Source organism: Diplotaxodon limnothrissa, linkage group LG4, assembly GCF_057381915.1.
Source record: "Diplotaxodon limnothrissa isolate DT_005_m linkage group LG4, D_limnothrissa_male_GT1.1, whole genome shotgun sequence".
Taxonomy (NCBI): Eukaryota; Metazoa; Chordata; class Actinopteri; order Cichliformes; family Cichlidae; genus Diplotaxodon; species Diplotaxodon limnothrissa.
Genome location: NC_140599.1, coordinates 20,343,011 through 20,359,746, shown reverse-complemented (window position 1 = coordinate 20,359,746; position 16,736 = coordinate 20,343,011). Strand labels below are relative to the sequence as shown.

The following is a 16,736-nucleotide window of genomic DNA, read 5'->3' as shown; positions in this document are numbered from 1 at the left end:
GAGGGATCTCATTCTCTTTGGCACTTTGAATATGGAAGGAAAATCATTTGTTTTAGTTCTATAATCACATCACAAACTGCAGATATTTAATGTGGCCCTACAGATGTATGTATGTTTTCATATGCTGTCCCTTTTTGTGTTTTACAATCTAAATACATTAACATAAAACGAATAGCGCAGGGAGGATAAGAAGGCATGTTTGTGTGAACCACAATTATTTTATGTAGCGATACAACATTTGAGCATGTTAAATACGCCATTCTAAAAGCACAAACACTGATTAAGCAACAACTTTCAGCCAAGATTTATAAATTCTTTTTCCTTCTAACTGTCAGTGAATCTACTACCTATACACCATAATTCAGCAAGTCAAACATAACAGTTGCATTTATCTATTGTGGGATGGTTGTGGCTGATGACTGTGACAGAAAAGAGTGGCAATTTCTATTTTTATTAATACTTTTGAGGATTAAAGATAGTATTAATAAGTATTGTTTTAAAAGTGTTCATCACCCAACATCGTTTCACTCCTCTGTTAAAAAAGTAAAACAAAAAAGAAAAACAAAACATTTGCTCCGAGGCAGGTTGTTACCTGTCTGCCAGCCACACCCTTCTGCACAAACACCACCTCTTCCTGCTTCTCTCAGTTTTCCGTTCTGCTTTTCCCTGCACCCGCTTTACTCGTGTTGGATTAGCCTTTCTATTATATGTATAGATGCAGTTGCACCTGTGCAGTCTGAGCCACACAGTTCCAGTTTGTTTTTAACCGTATCTGTTTGTGGACTTTGCTTTTTGCTTGATTTTTATTTTTCCCGCCTGTTTCGTGTTTGTGTCTCACTGCTTCCCTCACATCTCCCTCAGCAGCCTTTTCCTGCATTACTTTCGACAAAAGGTGAGCAGTTTGAACTTTTAATCTGAATTTAATATCAGTGTCTCTGATTATATATGCATTAACGGAGAAGTCGATCACAAATCTCTAATCTGTAAAGCAGTATTGTCTGGTTAAATATTGCATTTTATCTTACAGTTTCATTTCTTGGTCATGGATTATTTCGTAAGAACCAAACTGGTTGAATGGGGGCTAAGTGAGTTGGTGGAGAAATTTAAAGGTAAAGTATTAATGTAAATATGTGATGGGTACAGATATTGATACTGATGTGATCTGTTAACTGTAAAACAGCTCATAGATTTGGGCCGATTGCTTTTTCAGTCATTAACAAGAATTTCTGAAGCAAGTTGAGAATAAACTTTATCTCTGCAACTTTATTTTTAATTACAGATGAACAAATCGATGCTGAAAGTCTGTATGAGCTTGATGATCGAGAAATTGATAATTTGATCACAAAAGCTGGACCAAGAGTGAAATTCAAGAAGAGACTCAAGCTGTTAAAGGTAATTAAGTTTCAAAAAAATATTGCTATATACAGAGGTGAAGTTTTGTTAGAATTATCTGTATATTTAAAAATACACTGGCAGTAATAATCAGTGATGGGAACAACAGCAATAAAAGTAACGCTGTTACTTTTTTTTCAGTAACTAGTAATCTAACTAATTGCTATTTCTATCTTTACAATATTGTTACTGTTACTAACAAAAACATGTGGTGTGGACACATTACAGTTTTTCAACACACAGATGGTTGAAGCTGTCTTCAGCTAATTTAAAGGGGAGACTTGTAATATATCTATATCACTTAAAGCACTTCTGGATGGATGCAAACTGCATTTCGTTGCCCTGTACCTGTGCATGTGCAATGACAATAAAGTTGAATTCTATTCTATTCTATTCTAAATTAGATAGATTTTCTCCTGAATAGTATTGCTATGTTTGCTGCAGGAAGAAACTGTAAAAGCTGCATTTTCTAAGGAGCAAAAACAAAAAACTCCACCCTTTCTATGGGCTTAAATTGTGGTCATAAATATTTTGTACTTGTAAATCAAATGTGTGGTTGTAAACTCAGTTTTTTAACCTTGTAAACCAGAATATCTGAAATTTTTAGGTTTGTGCATCTATTTGTGTGTGTGTGTGTGTGTGTGTGTGTGTGTGTGTGTGTGTGTGTGTGTGTGTGTGTGTGTGTGTGTGTGTGAAAAAAAAAAAAGATCTGGATTTTTTTTTAAGTAACGAAATAGTTACTTTCCTAGTTACTTACCAGAGTTTGTTGCCTGGCAGGTGATTCAATAAGTGGGGAAAAACAGTTAGACACATGAACAGATTGGTGGTGTACCAGGAGCTTCTGTTTAAGACTCTGCTTCCTCCTCATCGTCACCCAGTCATCCTGTTTCCCCGGCTGCTCGGGACAATCTGCCAGAAGGAGCTAACCTTTGGCTAATAGATTGTAATTGCCGCCATTGTTGGAAACTGAGCTGGGCCGCGCTATGAATTCTGGGACACAGCTACTTCTTCTTCTTCGGGGTTTAACGGCAGCTGGCATCCTTGTACATGCAGTGCTGCCATCTTCTGTTTCAGTCTGTTATTACACTCTTAAATCCTACTACTCATTCCTGCGTCTTTTGGGATCTTACAAAGCTTCAAACGTCGTGTCGACTATTAAATCAGTCGTCAACAATTTTGATAGTCGACGTAATCGTGACTAGTCGACTAATCGTGGCAGCCCTATTGTCACCCAGTCATCTTGTTTCCCCGACTGCTCGGGACAATCTGCCAGCGGAAGCCAATGGGGCCTACACTACCTTCGGCTGTGCTGGCTAAAGGGGCCTGGCTAGCTACGGGATGTTTAAGGGTGTGAAGTCGAGTCTCCAATTCTGTGTTTCTGAGTGAATGGTTGAAGATTACACCTTGAAATACGTTATAAGTTTTTAATTAATTAGTGAAACGTTGGTGAATGTATATGTTTGAAATAAAAAAGAACTGAACTGAACTGAATTAAATTGGCTATCCAGATAAACTACACAAAAACACCACTGTGTGTTGGAACAAGAAGTCATACTCTAATGCAGAAAGCAAACACCAAGTGACCCACTGGTGACAATGTTTCACTGGCAGTAATTATATTTAATTGTATTAATTCTTAACTAATGTAGATTTTAATTGTTTTGATTGTGATAGGAAGAACAAAACTCAAATCAGGAACCAATTGTTTTTTTCCAAGTAAGTTAAAAACTGTTTTTTTCCCCTTCAGATTTAATGTCCACATGACAAATACATGTTTAAGAGCTTAATATTAAACACTGCTTTGCACTTTTTATCTGCAGCTTGAACAGGAGCATGAAGAAGCAGCTGATGTGGTTCAGGTAAGGATTATACTGAACTTCAGACATTTGGGCCAACTGCCTGATACAAAGTAAAGCTCCATCCTCTGGTCTATAGAGACTGACCACTCTCTACAGAAACCAATAAATGACTGAATCTAAAAAATTTATTCATAGGGGGTTGGAGAATATACATTTTGCCCTAGCTAGGGGGTTTGCCAACAGTCTCTGTAGGTCTTTGGGACTGCGACTTAATTATGCAAAAGAATCGTCTCACAGATGTTTACTAAGAAGAAGGTAATTTATGATGTATCAGCCTGCTGGTTGAATACATAACTGCATTTAAGTTTGTTGATTGTAAAACTTGTACGTTAGTGTCCTTTAAATACTGTTAAAGAGCAATGCCAATGCAAATAGTAATAATTTCCTGTATAACTCATATTCATCCTCAGGTCTTGCCATCCACGAGTGATACAGGTGAGACACATGCATCGTATTTATTGCATCTCATATTAGTCTGTGGCACCAATATTTTTTGCAATCTACATAACTTTACTAAGAATAAATTTACTGAGAGAAACACGTTTTTTTCTTTTATTATTTTTTGTTGTTTTTATCCAATCAGGAAAGAGAAAATCAGACCTTCAAACTGATGCCAGCAGGTTGCAGTCACCAGCTAAGCGACAGCGTCTGTCTATGCCAGGATTTGCAGGTATTTACGTCTCTTACTAAACAGTGTCACAGTTTAAGCCACTATAGGGTTAAATTTCTGTGCAGCACAATTTGCCCAACATGCCAGTTTCATCTTTGATGCTAGAAATTACTTTTCCTTTGGCTTGTTGTCAAAATTTAACAGTCACACGATGCATGGTATTGTAAGTTTGATTGGTAAGTGGTCACATTATGGTCCTGATATACTCTAATTCACACAGGTTTGTTTTGTTTGTTTTTTTAACATGAGATTTTACATTTTCTGGTTATTCTAGTCTATAATTCCTTCTAAATAGTTTTTTACTTTTTTGTCCACAGAATCAATCATACTGTCTGATGTGAAAAGCATCATGACATTTGTACATGCCAGACTAAATGACCAAGACAAACTCAGTGCTTTCTTGAAGTGAGTATTATGTTTTTTTTATATTTTGTAATGTATGGGCCTGGTTCCACTCCTGATCACGTGACAGTTTCACAAACAAATCACAGAGAGTTTGTTTTTAAAGAAAGCAAAAATGCAGAAAATGGCTGTAAAACATCCTCAGAAGCTGCTAGTTATGTGTAATTGAGTCACACGGAGAAGATGGTCCCTTTTCAAGAGTCTTGACTCACACAAAAATGAGCAGTATATTCACATGAACGCAACAATTAAAATAATTCAGTCCAAACACACTTTATGGAAGTCACACTGGTTACACCAAGAAACAGTCACAGGAATGAGTAACTACACTGATGAGGATTTAGAATCAGTACTAATTGCACGTCTTTGGACTGTTGGAGAAAGACAGAGTACCGGGAGAGAACCGAGGCAAACATGGAGATAAACTCAAAATAAAAAGTTCCCAAGCCAGATGTTGGTGTGAGACAACAGTGCTAAACATCATGCCACCGTGCTGCCTGAACATGAATCCTTTTGGTTCTTTCCTTTCTTGTGTCAGATTGTATGACACAAACTGCTGACATACAGCAGTACAATTATAGATGCTGAAATAATTCAGTAGTAAAATAAAACAACATATAATAAACAATTTGTGGAACCAGTGTATAAAACTAGTAATGATTCATTGAAAAATCACTACCATGATTATAACTCTCTTTTAAACTCTCACTTTTAAAGCATGTTTAAAAATGTTTTCATGACTGAATCGTTTAACCCATATTTAAAATCTTGTTCAACAGGAAAAAGATCAGTGATTTGGAGACAGACAAGAGGGAGCTGGTTGGCGTCTTTGGTAAAACTGGGGCTGGAAAGAGCTCTTTGATAAATGCCATCATCAAAGAGAAGAATCTTTTACCCTCAGGAAGCATCAATGCCTGCACCTCAGTCATGATCAAAGTGGAAGCCAACACACGTAGCACAAAGTATGAAGTAGAAATTGAGTTCATCACAAAGGAGGTAAAATGAGTTCTGAAAGTCTGATTTTTACTTAAACCTATAACATGTGTTAGAGTCCAGTTCTTGCGGTTTAAGGTTGGGTACATACCTCAATAAATTGCTTGTCATCTATTTTTGTAGGAGTGGAACGATGAGTTGTGGTCATTTCAGCGTCAGCTTCTTGGCAATAATAAAAATCAGGAAAAGGAAGACGATGATTATTATGATGCTGTTGAAAAGCTGACAGCACTGTATGGAGAAGACTGGAAAAGGTCCTTTGAAAACCTCATGGAGAACAAATATTTCAGAGAAATTCCAGAATTTCTCCAATCCAGGCGAAAGATTTTGACATGTGAATCAGTAAGACAAACTCATATTACTACTATAACAGACAGCCATGATAGACTACACACTGGGGATGCTGGGAAATGCACACAGGTGAAACTAGGACAACCTGGACACAAAAGGAAACTGACCAAATTATCAGATTATGCTGAGATCCCATAACTACCTGCTCTAATTAAATGGGTTACCAACTGCTAGTAATACAGAAGGAGCAGAAGAAATTACATAATAGTCATGCTGTGAGTGAGACGACGTAGCACGTAATAACATCATATTACTACTATAACAGACAGCCATGATAGATTACCCAGTGGCAATGCTGGGAAGGGCACACAGGTGAAACTAGCACAACCTAAACACAAAAGGGAACTGAAAAAATTAACAAAAGACTAAGAGCTAGAAACAAAGTTCACTTCTGAAAACAGAATGCAGCATAGAGTCAAAAGTCCAAAAAACAAAACACTGAAAACAGATCCACTGATCGAAACAGATCTTACTGAGTTCCCACAATGATCTTTAGATGATCACATTTCCAGAAAAAAATCTCTTCTTGTAATAACTGTGGTTAACAAGACCCAAGACTGGTCCAGGTCTGGTTTTGTAGAGCATGATTTTCTTCTTCTTCTTCTTCTTAAATCGCAGTCAGAACCTTTACGTCTTTACACAACAGTGATCAGTTCCCTATTTTAACCTACTCTTACACTTTAAATTGCACCGTAGAAATTCACTGCTGAGCAAATTCAGCAAAGACTGAATCAAAGTGGCCACAAAGTAAATCAGTGTCTGACAGTCAGTTAAAGTGGACAACTGTGCAAAATGCCGACATGAAGTAGTTTCTGCTAATAGTAATACTGGCTGTTGAGAACAAGAGTGTTCATAGCATGATTTAAATAGAGAATAAAAATTAAATAAATCCTAAAAATCTATTTTCATTTTGGATTTGATTGATGTTTTTTTTGGTCCAATATAACACAAGGGGAAGCTTGTACATGACACAATCTGATCATTTAAATCTAAAACTTAACACTAATTACTTAACCTTTTTTATGTCACTGACTTTTTAATGATTTCTATAAAGCACATTCTGTGAGGACTGAAATTAAACTGCACTGCTTTTACTATTTATTGCAGGCTAATGAACTTTCTGCACAATTTGTCAAGTACACAAGAAGTGAGTCAAAACAAGGAGAAGATAATGAAGGAAAAACATGGTTTTGGCCACTAGTGAAGTGTGTGACTGTCAGGGTGCCAAACAATCCTTTCCTCCAGCATGTCACACTTGTGGACCTTCCTGGAAATGGTGACTGTAACAAGAGCAGAGATCAGATGTGGAAAGGGGTAATTCACATTTACTGCTCTTTGCTTATACTGTGTTGTCTGTAAACAGTCATCTTTCAATGAAGCACTGAAACATGTTATTCTCCTTTCAGATAGTTGGAGAGTGTTCTACTGTGTGGATTGTGACTGAGATTAATCGAGCAGCATCAGAGAAAGAGGCCTGGGAGATCCTGGAAAGTGTCAGTAGTCTGATTGGAAATGGTGGCGAATGTCAGCAAATTCACTTTATCTGCACCAAGTCTGATCTTGTTGATGATTCTGATGATCTGTAAGTACATTTTGAATGCTGAGCAACTACAAGGTGTTTTCATGTAAGATCAATGCAGGCTAGAGAAAAAATGAAGCACTTGGTTGAGCCTTTGTTGTAATTAATACAGAACATTTGGGTCAAAAGGAGTCTGAGAGGCAGATACAATTTTATAAAGTTTACTGAAGATGGTGGACTGAGTAATACACAGAGAGGGAGGGGAATAGAGGAGAGTGGGAAAGGCAGTGGTAGAGGGACAGCAAGAGAGAAGAGGGTGATCAACAACAGCAGAGCAGGAGGAGAAAGAGATGAAACTGACATCGTGGCAGCTTTAATGTATGTTGCACATAATCTATGAGATTATAGGAAATCGTGCATATCCTGGTCCTTACAGTCGAGTAATTCAACAATTTTACATTGTAAAGCAAAAGTGCCATTACACTGTCCTTCAGCAACAAAGTTAAAATAGTTGCTGTGACAAAAAAAACCATTTGTATGTGAGCATGTCAGCGTGTGGTGACATCACGATCCAAATAAACATGCTGGCCTATCTCCAAGTGCTTTAGAATAAATGCTACCAGTCTCCCATATTTGCGAGTTTGTTTGGCTTTTTTTAACAGTCAAAATAAATACATTAAATAAATAAAGTCATATCATTATAAACTGGATCCGCAAGGCAGACTTGCACAACTAATATGACATTTAATAGGTTTATTTACAATGAAAGAAATATATAAAATGAACTGGTGAATTAGTGGAGAGCAACACCCTAAGGTGGCAGAGAAGCAGTGCCACAGCCAGTCTTTAAACACAATTTAGGCGATGACCATGAGTTACAGGTGTGCAACAGCCAGGGAAAGCTCAGCTTTGTCAGAAAGGGAGCCTCCCACATTTCCACCTGAAGACCAAAGCTACGTCCACACCTACATGGGTATTTTTGAAAACGCAGCTTTTCCAATGCGTTTGGGCTTTTTGTCCGCACGTAAACTGTGTTTTGTATCACTAATAACTGAGATTTTTTTTTTTTAACTCGTGCCAGCGTGGATATTTTTGAAAACTCCGTTTCTGTGTTTAACTCGAATACAGAGATTTCGTCACGCAACGTTTTGACATCATGCTGTACACCAAAATATTGTTTAGATGAAATGAATTTCTACAATGGTGGATTTACACAGTATACTGTTGCTGTTAATCTTACTATCTGCAGTTTTTAGACGCTTACATATACACCCGCAGTTACTGTCCCTCCATTTTGAAAGACAGGAGTCAGAAGAGGTGTCCAAATTCATGGGCTGCATCCTGCTGAGGCCGCATTTCTTGGCCGATTACATCACAGCAACGCAATGAGGGCTGTCCAAATTCGTAGACTCCTACGAATGCGGCCAACGAATGCGTCCCTCATTTCCCCAGATTTGAAGGATGGGTTGGGTGTATCCTTCGTGGCCCACCATATCCCAGAATTCATAGCGCGGCCAAGACAATTCCAGTTTCCAACAATGGCGGCAGTTTATCAAAACATCACATATTTGCAAAAGTGCTCCGACTTTTTCGGATACGTCTGTTACCCAGGAGCTCGATAGCTCGAGAACAGCAAACTCCTGGCACATTGTTTTCAAACCTCCCGCGGTCTTTCGCTAATCAGGTTAAACATGATCTCATCAAATAAAGTCTCTTAGATAACTGAAAATGTTATTGTTTGGCTTTTTTCAGTGTTTTATTTGTTTGTGTAAATCATTTTGGCTGAGATTAAAATTATTAGATTATAGTAGATTAAATAAAACTTTATTAATCCCTTGGGTGGGTTCTTCCAGGGTTTTTACACAGCTGAATAAACGTCAAACAGAAAACTGATTAAACAGAAGTGTGAGATGATCGAGAATTTATGCCAGTGTCCTGTTATATTTTAGATAGCAAGGAGCAGACGACTGAGTTTATTAAACTCCGAGACAGCTGGTGACGCAAAATTGAAGGCTAGATCGTCCAATTTCACAGTTGCTCACTTCTGGCCTACCCGGCCTCCTGAGGACCCGGCCCATGTAGACCGCGAAGGCCGGGTCCTCAGGAGGATGCAGTCTATGAATTTGGACACCCCTAGAGTGAACTTCGGACGTGGCTTCTACATTAAACAGAAGCCAAATCCCGATGCCAACACGTCGTTGTTTTTGAATAAATTTAATTTTTTTAAATTAAATATTTGTATGCTGTATGCATCTTGTCTATTCCTAAATTGTGAGTCTACACCAGCCATATTTCACAGCGCTGTGACTTATGATTTTGAATCACTCAGACTAATGTAGTAACGCGTTACTTGTAACGCGTTACTGTAATCCGATTACTTTTTTCAAGTAACGAGTAAAGTAAGGGATTACTGTTGCAAAAACAGTAATTAGATTACTGTTACTTTCCCGTAGGAACGCTGCATTACTGCGTTACTAAAACCGTGATTTTTTTTTTTGCGAGAATGTCTCATGACAGTGACATAAGCGAGTGCGACGTTCGTGACAGATCGACGACGTTCTGTGTGCAGATCAACAATGGATAATATATCGAGTGTGGGAGAGAGTATGAGCGTGCAGCGTTTAAAGCGTGGAAGTACTGACCTTTGAGTTTGATTCCATAAAAAGTGACAAAAACATTAGTGTCCGTTGTGCGTGGGAAGAAAACTTCTTTTTACAGCGAAAAAACCCCCTAAACTTCCAAGCAAGCACCAAGTCCGCTACGACATAATGGGAAATTCACAGAGAAACTCGTGGATTCTTCCACTGACCGCTGCGGCACACCTGCACCAGGGGAAACCTCCGCCTACCGTAGTCCTGCTTTACAGGTGAAAATAGAGCAACAGGAGCGCTAGTCTTTGACTTTATTTATTTTCTGCTGTGTTTTCTTCCAGTCAGAGAATGTTGCATATAAAATTTAATTAAATTTTTGCTTGATGCATAAAGTTAAATAGTTAAAACGAATAAAACAAGTTTTAAAAAAGGACTTTTCCATTTGATTACATTTTGTATGATGGATTATGCAGAAAAAGTAGAATTGGGCTGAGAGATCTATCGCTTTATCACCTCTTCAGGTTGTAAATTGTGTTTATAAAAAGTAACTAAGTAATTAATTACTTTAGAAAATAAGTAATCAGTAAAGTAATGGGATTACTTTTTGGGGGAAGTAATCAGTAATTAGTTACTGATTACTTTTTTCAAGTAACTTGACCAACACTGATTGTCAGTTTCGTTCTTATTTGAATAAACCAGTGAGGCAAAATCCAAAATACTGTCTTTAGTTATTAACATTATTCAAATAATGAAAGCGTTTGAAAATGGCACTTGAAAAGTAACACAAAAGTAGTTGCCTTTTCAGAAAAACCAAAACTTTTCAGAAGTACTTAAGGTTTTGTGTTTACCTGTTCCCTCCCAAGAAGGTTAGGATTTGGCATGTTCTTGACAGCGTTTTACTTTGTGTTTGCGTTTACATGTGAACAGAGATATATTTTTTAAACTGCACATGTGGATTGGGGTTTTTTTAAACGAAGACAAAAAATCTCAGTTTTCAAAAATACCCGTGGACATGTGGACATAACTCAAGAGTAAATCAAAACCACCCAGCCTGCCCCAAATTAATGATGGTGATAATAATAGTGATGATGATAACAGTACATATATGCAAATTTCATGTAGTTCATCAGCTGATATCCATGATCGAATAGTTAAAAGAAACATTCAAGCCAAGGATGGAGTAAAGAAAGCATTCAACAAGCGAACCAAGATTAAGGTGAGTTTTATAGGCTTACAGAAAATAATACAGACTCTCCACAGTTGTAAGGATGCTTTAAAATTAAATCATTTTCCCCCCAGAAACACTTCACTGATGACAGTTTCAAAGTGTTCACAGTGAGCTCCAGAGAGTTCCTAAAAGGGAAGCATCTAAGTCCAGAAGAAACTGGTAGGTGAAGTCTTGATGCACATGTTGTTTTAGTTTGCTCTGACTGAAAGAAAAAAACGTTTAGTTTGAATTAAAATATGTAATGTCAAACTGTGGCACTGAAATTTCTTCTTAACAGAAATAACCAAACTTCAGAGATTTTTGCAAGAGCTCAATGACTGTCACTCAGAGACAGTAAACTATGTGAGTGGAGCTTATGGGATTCTTGCTTTGATTCAAGGAGCCAACTCCAGAGGAGTGGTAAGGTCAAGTAAAACATATACAACAACATTCTCTTATATTTTGGGATTTCTCAATTGTCTTTGTGTTTCTTATTTAGTTTTTAAAAAAAATAATTTATGGGTTATTACTTATCTCATGCATTTTTGCTGTTATATTTAGCTTCTCAGGTTCTTATTACAGAAAAGTGATTTTTAAAACCAACTGAATTCAAGAACCTATAAGAAACGACAAGTAGTTTTTATGGTTTTATTACTTCAAATATTTTTCAGGATAGTAAAAAAGGCGAGGTGTTTGCAGAACTTGAGAGAATCATGAACTTCCAACTTGAAAAGGTCCGAAAAGAAATGGAAGAGACCATAATGGCTTTTGAAAAATGTCTTAATGATGGCGTTGAGAAATCCAAAGGTTCATATGGAGAAAAACTCAAGAACTTCTTGTATCGTGTATGTATTTTAAATATAGTTACAAAAAAGTTACAGATTTAACAGTAATATGTACACTCAACAAAAATATAAACGCAACACCTTTGTTACTGCTCCCATTCCCCATGGGATGGACGTAGAGACCTAAAATTCATTCAGAATCAGAATCAGAATGGGTTTATTGCCAGATGTTGAGGTTTACAACATTAGGAAATTGCTGCGGTGCTTCAGTGCAAACAATAAGAATTAAAGTGCTATGTAGAAAGAAAGATATATGCATGAGATATACATGAGATATATACATGAGAATAGGAATTATGAGTGCTACGTAGAAAGATATATACACGAGTGCAGGTGGTGATCAGTGCCAGACATGAAATGATGCAGTGACACAGCGTAGGGTCATGTGTTAGTGGTGGGAACAGTCATATGGTTATTGTTCATGTGTCCAACAGCAGAGGGGAAGAAACTGTTCTTGTGGCGAGAGGTTCTGGTGCGAATGGACCGGAGCCTCCTGCCTGAGGGGAGCAGGTCAAACAGACTGTGTCCAGGGTGAGAAGGGTCAGCTGAGATCCGGGCTGCACGCCGCAGTGTCCTGGAGGTGTACAGGTCCTGCAGAGATGGGAGTCTGCAGCCAATCACCTTCTCAGCAGAGCGCACAACACGCTGCAGTCTCTGTTTGTCCCTGATAGTGGCTCCAGCGTACCACACGGTGATGGAGGAGGTGAGGATGGACTCGATGATTGCAGTGTAGAATTGCATCATCGTCCGTGTTGGCAGGTTGAATTTCTTCAGCTGCCTCAGGAAGTACATCCTCTGCTGGGCTTTCTTGATGACGGAGGTGATGGTGGGCTCCCACTTCAGGTCCTGGGTGATGGTGGTACCCAGGAAGCGGAATGAGTCCACAGAGGTGATGGGGGTGTCAGTCAGGATGATGGGGGGGAGTGGGGCTGTGTGCTTCCTGAAGTCCACAATAATCTCCACTGTCTTCTGGGCATTCAGCACCAGGTTGTTGTGGCTGCACCAAGACACCAGACGTTCAACCTCCCTCCTGTAGGCAGACTCATCCCCGTCAGAGATGAGCCCAATGACGGTGGTGTCATCTGCGAACTTGATTAGCTTGACAGACTGGTGGGTGGAGGTGCAGCAGTTGGTGTACAGGGAGAAGAGCAGAGGAGAAAGAACACAGCCCTGAGGGGAGCCGGTGCTGATGGTCCGGGAGTCCGAGACATTCTTTCCCAGCCTCACGTGCTGCTTCCTGTCCGTCAGGAAGTCAGTGATCCACCGGCAGATGGGATCAGGCACATTCATCTGGGAAAGCTTGCCTCGGAGATGGTCTGGAAGGATGGTGTTGAAGGCAGAGCTGAAGTCCACAAACAGGATCCTGGCGTAGGTTCCTGGGGAGTCCAGATGCTGCAGGATGAAGTGTAGGGCCATGTTGATGGCGTCGTCTACAGACCTGTTGGCTCTATATGCAAACTGCAGGGGGTCCAGGAGGGGGGCCGTGAGGGTCTTGAGATGGGAGAGAACTAGGCGCTCAAAAGACTTCATGACCACAGATGTCAGAGCCACGGGTCTGTAGTCATTTAGTCCAGTGATCCTGGGTTTCTTGAGGACAGGGATTATGGTAGAGGACTTGAAGCAGGCAGGCACATGACATGCCTGCAGTGAGGAGTTGAAGATGCCAGAAAACACTGGGGCCAGCTCGTTTGCACAGTGTCTGAGGGTGGCAGGAGACACACCGTCTGGGCCGGGAGCTTTCCGAGCATTCAGACTCTTAAACTGCTTCCTCACATCTGCTTCATGAATATGAAGAGTTGTGGTCGGAGGAGGTGGTGTGAAATCCTCTTTTGTGTGGGGTGAGGGGGCGGGTGTTGCAGGTGAACAGTTTGAAGGTGGTGATGGCTCTATGGAGGGGGGAGAGGTGGGGGAATGAGTGTCCAAGGTGCCTCTATTGTTGGGGTCGTTGGAGGTGTGAAGGCTGCCTGATGGCTCGTCCAGATACACAATATTACCATCCCTCCCAAACAGTGGTCACAAATCAGTCCAAATGTGTGGTAGTGGGCACATCTGCTATATTGAGATAATCCATCCCACCTCACAGGTGTGCCACATCAGGATGCTGATCTGACATCATGAGTAGTGCACAGGTGTACCTCAGACTGCCCACAACAAAAGGCCACCCTGGAATGTGCAGCTTTTTGCGCTATTGGGGGTCTGGGGACCCAGAACCGGTCAGTATCTGGTGTGACCACCATTTGCCTCATGCAGTGCAACACATCGTCGCATGGAGTCTATCAGATTGTCAATTGTGGAATGTTGGTCCACTCCACTTCAATGGCTGTGCGAGGTTGTTGGATATTCGTGGGAACTGGTACACGCTGTCGTATACGCCGGTCAAGCACATCCCGAACATGCTCAATGGGTGACATGTCCGGTGAGTATGCTGGCCATGCAAGAACTGGGACATTCTCAGCTGCCATCTGCCCTGAACAATATGAACCATGATTCATCCGTGAAGCGCACACCTCTCCAACGTGCCAGACGCCATCGAATGTGAGCAAGTCTGTTACGGCGACGAGCTGGAGTCAGGTCAAGACCCCGATGAGGACGACGGGCATGCAGTTGAGCGTCCCTGAGACGGTTTCTGACAGTTTGTGCAGAAATTGTTTGGTTGTGCAAACCAATTGTTCCAGCAGCTGTCTGGGTGGCTGGTCTCAGACGATCTTGGAGGTGAACCTGCTGGATGTGGAGGTCCTGGGCTGGTGTGGTTACACGAGGTCTGCGGTTGTGAGGCCGGTTGGATGTGCTGCCATATTCCCTGAAACGCCTGTGGAGACGGCTTATGGTTGAGAAATGAACATTCAATGCACGGGCAACAGATCTGGTTGACATTCCTGCTGTCAGCATGCCAATTGCACGCTCCCTCATTGCTTGTGGCATCTGTGGCATTTTGCTGTGAGACAAAACTGCACATTCCAGGGTGGCCTTTTGTTGTGGGCAGTCTGAGGTACACCTGTGCACTACTCATGATGTCAGATCAGCATCCTGATGTGGCACACCTGTGAGGTGGGATGGATTATCTCAATATAGCAGATGTGCCCACTACCACACATTTGGACTGATTTGTGACCACTGTTTGGGAGGGATGGTTATATTGTGTATCTGGAATGAATTTTAGGTCTCTACGTCCATCCCATGGGGAATGGGAGCAGTAACAAAGGTGTTGCGTTTATATTTTTGTTGAGTGTATTTAAATAATTCTGTTTTCTTTTTTGTTTTAGGGAAAGAAGGGTGGTGCTTTTTACAAGGTACTGAAGTGTGTCGTTGAGAATGGGGGCGTCCACAAACTAAAGAATGGGACCCTAATTAACCTTAACATGAAGTTAGCTTCATGTCTGACTGACAGCATTGATGAAGAATTCAGAAAGACCTTCCCGTAAGAAAAGACAAGTTCTAAACAGTCACATAATATTATTCAAGATAATTTATAACATATAAACTTGCCAATTCTGCCATTAATAACCACAATGTTTACATGTTTTAGAAATGACTCAGAACGTGGAGCATTCAATGGAGTCATCAATGAATTTTCTCTTAACACTGATTCTCTGATTGAAAAGTACAAAAATGCTGAACTGCAGTTCAGGTTTCTCAGGACAGAGGTAAGAGATGAAACTTTCCTGTCTAAACTAATGGACAGTAAAAAAAAAAAATGTTTTATGACTTTATATGATTTAAAGTGATTTTCATCCTATTTCATGTTTTGTGTCTAAGGAAGAAAAAATTGAGGCAAAACTGAACAGAACGATGCGGAAACAGAAGAAAAAAGTCTACAGCAGTCTGACAGAGACAATTGAAGACATTATGGAAGAAGGCTACTGCAGTAAGAGATAAAATCAGAGATTCACAACTTGGCACTAAAACACATATTTATCATTATTCAGAAAGAGAAATCTAATTGGAGCTTTCTGTCTTATTGTAGAGGCTGCAGAATTTGAAGGAGAAGGCACGCTGTACAACATGAGAGAGACTATTAAGGACCACGTGCACTCAAATAAGGACATGTTTGAGCAGGCAAAAAATACCATGTTGGAGAAGTTGCACAGTTTGAAGGTTTGTCATATGATTACCATATTTTGTTATAATTCACCCAAAGGCTTTTTCTATGTTTAGCTGGAATAGACTTAGACAAAAATGTATGTTCAATTTATATTTTTAATCCAGTTTGAGAAACTTCTAAATGTAATTGTATTTGACTTTAACACATTTTGATCTGTGATAAGTAATTACAATTTCTAAAATAGGTAAACATCCTGGAGATTCTGGAGAAAATTATGACGGAATCCATTGAAAGTTCATTTAAAACTGATGGGAGCTCACTCCCAGGTAAACAGGACAGTTTGCTGTAATTACATTTGATAATGCTTTCTTCCTTTTCTCTTTATCTTTACAGCCTTGCACCTGATAGCACAGTCTGTTTACCTATTTGTCTATCTATTTTTTAATTAACTTAAAAATTACTGAGTGACACTGTTACTGTGGTGGGAAACAATTAAAAAATGTTTTGTTTTTCAGATGTTTCAACAGAGCTTGAGATGGTGAAGAAATATTATGATCAACTTGCAGCCACTCCAGATGATGAAACATCACTTGGTAAGTCCTTAAATGTCATCATCAGTATTACATTAAATGTTTTAAATTAAAACAATTGTCCTTAATGGAACCAATGGAAACCAAAGTTTCCATTTGTTATCGCTCTTTGTTAAACCTCTTTTTCTGTTTTTGTCATGTTTGGCTGTGTGGCAGGCAGGCAAGCAGGAGTGGTGGACCTAAAATGCAGGACTCAGACTCAAGGGATGAACTCAAAAGCTTTTATCTCAGCTTTATTTGCTGGCACAGGAAAACAAGCTTACAAAGGAAACTAA

At 39.7% G+C, this 16,736-nt stretch overlaps 1 protein-coding gene across 1 annotated transcript; it reads left to right on the top strand.

The window, feature by feature from the left end:
* The first annotated feature begins 1,042 nt into the window (after positions 1-1,042).
* LOC146633700 (nuclear GTPase SLIP-GC-like) lies at positions 1,043-16,736 on the top strand. Its single transcript, XM_085351613.1, has 24 exons — positions 1,043-1,109; positions 1,280-1,392; positions 1,667-1,675; positions 2,200-2,229; positions 3,067-3,108; positions 3,213-3,251; positions 3,662-3,686; positions 3,835-3,921; positions 4,239-4,326; positions 5,103-5,319; positions 5,440-5,658; positions 6,775-6,981; positions 7,074-7,249; positions 10,900-10,993; positions 11,077-11,164; positions 11,283-11,404; positions 11,656-11,829; positions 15,093-15,247; positions 15,356-15,473; positions 15,586-15,694; positions 15,794-15,924; positions 16,116-16,197; positions 16,387-16,464; positions 16,618-16,736. The coding sequence occupies exons 1-24, from the start codon at positions 1,043-1,045 to the stop codon at positions 16,734-16,736; spliced, it is 2,589 nt and encodes an 862-aa protein (XP_085207739.1).